Source organism: Nicotiana tabacum, chromosome 6 (assembly GCF_000715075.1).
Source record: "Nicotiana tabacum cultivar K326 chromosome 6, ASM71507v2, whole genome shotgun sequence".
Lineage (NCBI taxonomy): Eukaryota > Viridiplantae > Streptophyta > Magnoliopsida > Solanales > Solanaceae > Nicotiana > Nicotiana tabacum.
Window position 1 is genome coordinate 149,158,455 of NC_134085.1, and position 8,652 is coordinate 149,167,106.

General features: G+C 37.7%; 1 protein-coding gene across 1 annotated transcript; it reads right to left on the reverse strand.

Moving 5' to 3' along the window:
- Positions 1 to 315: 315 nt before the first annotated feature.
- On the reverse strand, positions 316 to 1,748 carry LOC107803204 (protein TRANSPARENT TESTA GLABRA 1-like). Its single transcript, NM_001325734.1, is given in 1 exon segment — positions 316 to 1,748. A coding segment is annotated over 1 exon segment (1,029 nt). The 5' UTR covers positions 1,602 to 1,748; the 3' UTR covers positions 316 to 572.
- Between the last annotated feature and the right edge of the window lie 6,904 nt (positions 1,749 to 8,652).

The window sequence follows — 8,652 nt, forward strand, 5'->3', positions numbered from 1 at the left end:
ATTTGTCATTCAAAGCCATATTACACATAAAAATGTATTCAAAGCCATTTTAAGCAGAGCTCTAGAGCATAAGTAAAGGCTTCTGATGATCCAACAATTGGTTAAAAACTCAATTTAACTAGTAGCTAGTTCAAGTGTGCTAGTTTCTGTGAGTTAAACTTCATATCTTGCATCACAATATAGGTTGATTTCCCTAACCCAAGAAATACAGTTATACATACTTTACCTTATCAAAAGAAAATTGTACTTGTATACATTATAAGAATCACGAACCACATCAACAAGTGAGACCACATAAACACAGCTTCCTTCATTCAGTAACTCACTAATACATTATCTAACACAAAGCAAGAACCAGCAGGATCTCAGAATCACTGGATCATCTTTTCATGTTTTGTTCTTTTGCCACACACAATAAGTTGAAACTATCTAAACGTATAACACAGACAAGCAGTCCAAATAGGTTGCATAATAACATCCAAGCTCCAAACCCTTCCCACCACGGAGCAAAAGACATACAAGTAGCACTCACAGTAGCTATATTACATGAAAAATTCAATCTTTCAATCACCCTATACTTTAAGCAGTTGCAACTTGTTAGAAAATGCAATAGCAATCCAATCACGTTGCGCAGCAGACCACTGAATTTGATTAATCTCAGCTCCCGCAGAGTACATTGACATGGGATCAATCCCATTAGGCCCAGCAACAGTAGGCAACTCCCAAATGAGGGCCTGCCCATCATCCCCAGCTGAACAAATATGTCTACAACTCTGTGGAGCCCACGCAATCGCATTCACACTCGCCTGATGCCTTTCTAACTCCGCCACAGGCATCGCTGGCGACCTAATATCTAATATTACAATCTTGTTACTATCCATTAATATAGTAGCCATGTATCTCAAATCTTGCTTGTTCCAAGCCAACCTCAATAACGGAGTATCTGGTTGTGGACTCTCATAAATAATTGTAGAATGTTCTTTATCCCTCAAATCAAAAATCCTAACTGACCCATCAGCAGAAACTGATGCAAAAACTCCATCTTCACCCCAAGCTATATCGTAAACCTCTTTATCATGGGCTATCAATTGGGTTTCGACAACCCCTTTTTCAACATCCCAAATAGTACAAGTAGTATCAATACTGGAAGTACCAATTCTTCTGGGCTCAACTTCATTCCAATCAAAAGAGGTTAAAGGGGCACAGTATTCACTAGTTTTACTGTTGTTGAGAGTGAAAAGTGGTTCAATAGAACTTTCTCGAACTTCCCAGAGACGGAGGTAATCACCGGAAGAGGCGAGAATGTCGTTGGATTTAAGGGAAGCAGAAGGATTCGGATGGAACATGAGTTTAGTAGGTGGGTATGGGTGATCGAAGGAGAGATTCGGAATTGGGTTTAGGGTTAGGGTTTCTTCGTCGAAGGAGAGAATGTCGACCCGGTTGTTGAATTCTTCGATAAAACTTCCGACGGCGATGCGACGGCGGCGGTTGTGGAGGGGAGAAGTGAAGGAGGAAAAGGCCATAGCGTAGATGGGGTAGGAGGAGTCATAGGTGACGGAGTTTTCAGATCGGAGGCGGGATTCTTGACTTGAATTTTCCATGTTTGGTGGGATGAATTAGGGAAATTATGTGTGTATGCGTTTGGTAGTGAAATGGATGTCACTTGTGCTTACATTTGATTGCTAGAACGAAGTGTTTTTTGACCGGCAGTTCGCTCTTGAGAAAATTGTGATGATATGACTCCCCTCACCCTGCCTTTGGTTTTCATACTCCTATGTTATTGTATACGGGTGAGTAGGATTTGACTTGTCGGGTGTTTTCTGTAAGACCAAGACGCAGTCATGTTTGGGGGCCATAATTTGGACAATTTGATCTGTAAACTTTAGTTTTTGTTTGGACCTCAGAAGCACTAAAGTTTAATTATACTAGTATTAGATTTTGAAAGTCCAAGACATAAGAACCTTGAAGATTCAATATTGATGACTTTTCTTAGTTTTAGGGTGTGTTTGGTATAAAGAAAAATATTTTCCAATTTTTCTATTTTGGTTGGCTTAAATGTTTTAAAAGATATTTTCCTCATGAATTTATTTTCCTCCAATTTGAGAAAAATATTTTCCCTATCAAAAGAAAAAGAAGGGAACATATTTTCCAAAACTCTTCTTCAACCTTCCCCAACCCCATCCCCACAACCCCACACCCTAACCCACTCCTACTCCCACACCCCCACACCCCCACCTACCCTCAGCCCCACCCAAAACCCCTTCCCCGACCCTACCCCAATCCTAAATAAAAAAATATTATTATGAATACTTTCTTTTCATATTGTAGATAAAGTACTTTTTTTTTCATTTCAACAAAATGAGTATTTACTTTTCATGATGCAAAAAAGTTTTCTCTTTCATTTCAACAAAATGAGTATTTTCTTTTCATGGTGTAGAAAAAAAAATTCTTTCATTTCAATATAATAAGTACTTTCTTTTTAAGTTGTAGGAAGATTATTATTTTTTTATAGTTATTGAGTATAGATTTCAATATTGTTTTGCATGAAAAAGTAAAACAATACATTAGTCCCTTTCGGTTTGTGTAAATTTTTAAAAGAATACTTAAATCCTGAAAACATTTGGTATCTGGTTCGGGCGGGGGGGGGGGGGAGGGGGGATTTGGAGAAGGGTTGAGAAAAGTAGCATAAAAAATTATTTTCTTTTGAAAATATTTTCGATTCTTTAACCAAACACTAGAAAATATTTTTCGGAAAAAAAAATTCATTCACCAGCAAACCAGGGAAAATAAGTTATGCAACCACTCATTTTTCAAGAAAATATTTTCTAGAAAAATATTTTCCTACCAAACACACCCTTGTTCTAGCAATTGTATAAATGTTGGTCTCACTATTACTGATTATGTACCAATTATGACTCAATGGTTAATTAACGTTTTGATAGTATTGGTCTGAAATGAAACTAACTTTTTTCTTTTTTGGAAAAGATTGTTTTATCATGTATTATTCAAATCAAATGCGAGTATATCATCAATGAGGCACAAAGGGGTAGTATCTCACTCCATGGAATCAAATATAGAAACATATGCTCTAGCAAGACCGCGAGCAACTTGATTCGTTGATTTCTTAACAGATGACAAAAAAATGAGAACTCTTCGAGAAGAGATATATAATCAAAAACTAAAGTATCAAAATAATAAAAATTCAGCAAATTTCCTTCTAGAGCACTTCATGAGTAGATTATCAATTTCAATAATAAATGTCGTTGCACTGATGTGATGCCCACCACGGAGGGTGGGCTGATGATGGCGGGTCTAAAAGGACTCACAGACTTTTAGGCTGATAAGTGTAAACACGTGATTTTTGCCCTATATGAGAATTACCCCCGAAAAATTTCAAAAATAAAATAATTTTTTAATTGTTTGCAATTGTTGTGAATTTTGTGTTATTTTTCTTATATTGTTTGCATTTTGTCTATGCATGTTTATTTGCTAAATTAATAAAAAAATACAAAAATATGTCGCATTTGCATTTGATATTTAATATAGTTTGTTTTACAAAATGAAAAAATCATAAAAATAATGTACGTTGCATTTTTAGCATTTAATGTTCAAATTGTGTGATTTTATCGTTAATCGCTATTTAATTGTGTGTTAATTGTTATTAAGAGTTAATTAGTATCTCCAGATAATTTTGGGTTTTATCATTTAATCTTAGCATTTTAGCTTTATTATTTAGGAAGTTGAATAAAAAAAAAAGAACAAAAATAGAAGAAGACCGGATTGGGCTTTTTCTTCAATTTTAAACCACAAGCCCAAAGAGTTTTCCCCATGACCCGGTCTATTTCAACTCGGGTCGACCCGATCCGCCCCATAACCCCAAATGACCTAACCCCTCCTATCTTCACTTCATTTTTCCTAAACCTAAACCTAAAATCCGCGCCCCCCCTCTCTTTCTCTTCACCCTCACCATGAACAACCCCTCCAAGCGTCCATGGCTGCTTCCTCACAGCTCCTTCACCATCTCCATCATCCTCAACACACACATGCCATTAGCCTCACTCATCGCGCCTGGTCAGTTGCTTCCTCAAATCGTCGAAAATGTCGTTCAAGAGGTTCGTGGAGATCGAAAGAGTCACCCTTGTCAACTACGGGGAGGACTATGGGAAGCTCGTTGTTATCGTCGATGTCATTAACCAAAAATCCTTGTGAACCAAGAGAAGAGGAAGCAGTCGTTTCCCTTGGCTAGCTTCAGCAACCAACGAGCTTCTCCTTCATTCCTTGAACCACCCCAGACCACCATCACCCAGCCTCTTGCTTCGTCGAGCTCCAGCCATAGACGTTGGGGTTGCTTCATCTTCTCATCCCAAACGACCAGCAACTCGACCATATTCACGACGCACGACCATGGCTGCCCGCGTTGCTGCTGCTGCTTCATCCAGTTTCTGCAGCGTCGCCACTACTACTCCTGCTACGTCCAGCCATGGACGAGCTGCAGCGTCGCTTCTGCTGCCTTCTGCTACGTCCAGCCATGGACGACTACCAAAGCTTCCCTCCGTCGAGCATGTTCAGCAGTAGCAGCTGCTACTGCTTCACCGCCTCCTCGCCGCCACTGCTTCGTCTTCAAATGACACCAAACGACCATCTTCTTCGATCGTCCGTTCGTGGTCGTCTTCGGCGTTAAGTTATTTTGGTGCGATAATTGTTTCCGGGCAGATTTGTTTTCGTTCGAGTTCATCGTCGTTCCGATCCGGTTAGTTGGTTTAACCAATTCGTGTTTATCGTTTTTTTTATTTTCTTCAGTTTGTTTCATTTTTCTTGTTTATTTTTAGGTAGAAATTGTTAGTTTAATTATAATGTTGTTAGATTTAAGTTGAAGTTCAATTAATTATTTCTTTAGTTTGTTTTTATTAATTTAAAAGGATTTAGTTTTAATATACAGTGTTAGTTTAATCGCTTGAATCCGTTTTTTGTTGTTTAATTTAGATTTAATTCGTGTTCATTTTTTTTTGTTTGAAGTTCGTTTTTAATCCAGTGATTTAATGTGAGTTTATGTTTTGGTTTCTAATTTTTTGATTTAGTTTGAATCATGCATCTTTGTTGTGATGTTGTTGGATTTAATTTGAAGATCAATTGATTATTTGAGTTTAGTGATTTGAATCTGTTTATTTGTTTTGTTTAAGTTTAATTTGAATTTGAGCTCAATGATTTGAATATACTTGTTTGTTATTGTTGTTGAATCTGAAAATAGGTTTGTTGTTAAAAAATATTGTTCAGTCAAAATAATTCCAGTTTTCCTTGTTGTTCATCATTTAGTTTAAGTTTGTTCATAAAATTTAATTAGGAATTGGTTATAGCTTCTGTATTTTGGTTAGAATTGACTAGGTGAATTGGTTATAGCTGACGGGGTTAGAATGGTCAATTGTAGTATTTTCAGGGGTAAAATGGTAATTTTAGTAATTTCAGAGGGGTATTTTTGGAATTGAAAATCTAAACAATTTTTTATTTTGAGTGCTCTGTCCATTAAGATTAAATAATATTTAAATAATATTAAAATAATACATGGTGGGGAACAAGACATATGGTAGTGGGATTAAAAGGGGGATATGTGGAAGATAGTGAGATTTAATTTAAATAAGGAGAGTTTGGCTATAAATAGAGGGGGCTGGAGACAAATAAAAGGGGCTGGAGATTGAAGAGAGATGGAATTCCGAAAATATTAAGACTTCCAAAAAATAAAAAATAAAAAAAATATTCTGGAAATTTAAAGAGAGAGTAGTATACACCTGATATACAATCTAAATATTTTGATATACTGATTCAGAAATTAAGGGTTAAACATTAACTAGTCTTTCAATCTGAAAAGATTCTCTTTGCTTCTGCCCGTTAATTGTTGTTGGCGTCTCGGGATTTTCGTTTGATTTGTTCCTTGAGTTTGGTTGGTTGTTTGCCACTGCTTCACTGGTTTGCTGGATTTTTATCTTGATTTTAAAATCTGTCACTGGTTTCTCGTTGCTGATTGTTACTGGTTGCTGGGTGTCGCTGTTGTTGTATGCTACTGCATTTCTGCTGATCTTCCTTTTCTTTTACTTCCAATATCAGGTACACAACTGATACGCTGATTACTGTAAACTGAAACATAAAGCATGAATATGAAATGAAGAGTTGAAGTTCTGAATTTATCTTAATTATATTCTGAATTTTATTTGTATATATACATTATTTAGCTTACTCTAATCAGAATCATGTAGTTGTTTAATATATATAATGGAACATCTGACGGTAGCTTAGCGGACGAACTATCTATGTATTGCCTAAAAATAAATAAATGGTGTAGTAACTGTCTAGTTAATTCGTTATTGTTGGACGATTATCATGTCTCAAAAAGCATGTTAGCTGATTTGAACTATTTTTAAACATTCAACAGTTAGTTCATTAAACGAATAGATCATTTCGGAACTTGTAGGAATATTGTTTAGCTAAATACTATTGGTTAATTTCAGCATGTAAAACGGTTTAGGATTAAAATTAGATTGCCAAGTTTTTTTTAATTCGACAAACTGTGAGCATGCCTAGTATAATGTAATTAGGTAGTAACATGTGAATGAGATGTCCCGGGTCCAGTTTGTACCATACACATTGGGTCTGGGCCCGCATTGGCAACGGACTGCCCTGCTTGCATCATTTTTAGATTTTACGAATCATATTCGGAACCCAACTATAACAACTCGTAAGCATGTAAATAAATTAGGACCTTTTCTCTTTCATTTTGTAGAGACAAATTTAATAGAAAAAATGTAGGCACTTTAGGATTATCCTGTTAAAATAAATGAGATGAGCCTCACCCAATAAAACGTATAAGTTGCAGGGCCCTTAATAAAAGGTTAATAATTGTATAGACTTCGGGATCGGTCGTTTAGCAAATTTCACGACCTTACCCAAAAATAATGATACGCTAGTCGCTTTAGGCGCGCCTTTAACAATTTATTTTCTTAAACTCGGGTGCACATTTATGTGACCCAAATCCAAATCTCAACAGAGTCGAAATATGTCGATAACCACGGGTACATTGATGTGACGTGGTTCGAGATATATTTTCACGATGTTGCAATTCTCGATAAATATAATAATAATGATAAAAGCGGTTAAAAATCAAAATTCGCACATATGTTTAACATGTATTATATCAGATAATCAAGCCGAATATAACAGTTGAGCGACCGTGCTAGAACCACGGAACTCGGGAATGCCTAACACCTTCTCCCGGGTTAACAGAATTCCTTATCCGGATTTCTGGTGCGCAGACTGTTAAACAGATTCATTCTTTTCCTCGATTCGGGATTCAACCGGTGACTTGGGACACCATAAATTTCCCAAGTGGAGACTCTAAAATAATTAAATAAATCTTGTTTCGATTGTCCTTTAATTGGAAAAAACTCCCTTCCGCGCCCCTTTGCAGGCGGCGCGGGCGAAAAAGGAGGTGTGACAATAAGTTTATGAAAAAAGGGTGCACATGTCATCTTTGACGAATTCCACAATAGAACGAGAGAGGAAAGTGAAGAGTTTTATAAGGAACGATACAAATTCACATGATACGCACGCTATTAGGACTCAATGTGGTGTTGTCCACAAAAGACAAATCCGTGTGGGTCTAATCCCAAACGAAAAATACGTGTCATGGGCTTGGGTCGTGACAAATATGGCATCAGAACCGTATCTTCCTCAATGCGATGGTGGGGCAAACATCAGTGGTCAACTAGGTAATCCCACATCTTTGACAAGGTGGTGGGGCAAAACTCAGTGAGCGCGTTGAGTCCCAAGGAGAGGGGTGGGTGAATGTGATGCCCATGACGGAAGACGGGCTGATGGGGGTGGATCAAGTAGGACTGCCAGGCTTTTAGGCTGACAAGCTTCTCAAGAAGGGGTGCACATGTCACCTTAGGCGAATACTACATCGGAATGGGAGAGGAAAGTGAATAGCTTTATAAGGCATGACACAAGTTTACATGGTACGCGCGCTTATGGGGCTCGATGTGGCGTAGCCTAAAAAGACAAATTCGTACGGGCCTAGGCCCAAAGCGGACAATACGCGACATTGGCTTGAATCGTGACAAGTATGATATCAGAGCCGAATCTCCCTTAAAATATGTTGGAGTCCCAAGAGGGGTGAATGTGATTACCATGACAGATGGCAGGCTGATGAGAGCGGGTCAAGCAGGACTGGCAGGCTTCTAGGCTGGCAAGCTTCTGAATAAGGGGTGCACATGTCACCTTAAGCGAATCCCACATCGAAATGGGAGAAAAAGTGAAGAGCTTTATAAGGCATGATACAAGTTCACATGGTACGTGCGCTTTGGGGGCTTAAGGTGTCGTAGCCCAAAAGGATAATTTTGTGCGGGCTTACACCCAAAGATAAAAATTGCACAAGGCGCCCTATTTGGTCGCCCCTATTTAACCTATACCCATATTTTTAAAATTTTTTAACTTATACCTTAATTTTGACAACTTCAGCCTCCTCTTCTTCCTCCTGACCTGTGCGCTCCTTTCTTCCTCCTCTTCTTTCCTCTTCTTCTTTTCTCTCTCAAACACATGGCACTCGCATCACATGGAACATAAGCATTCTGAAGATGATTTCTCTTAGTACAGCAAATACAA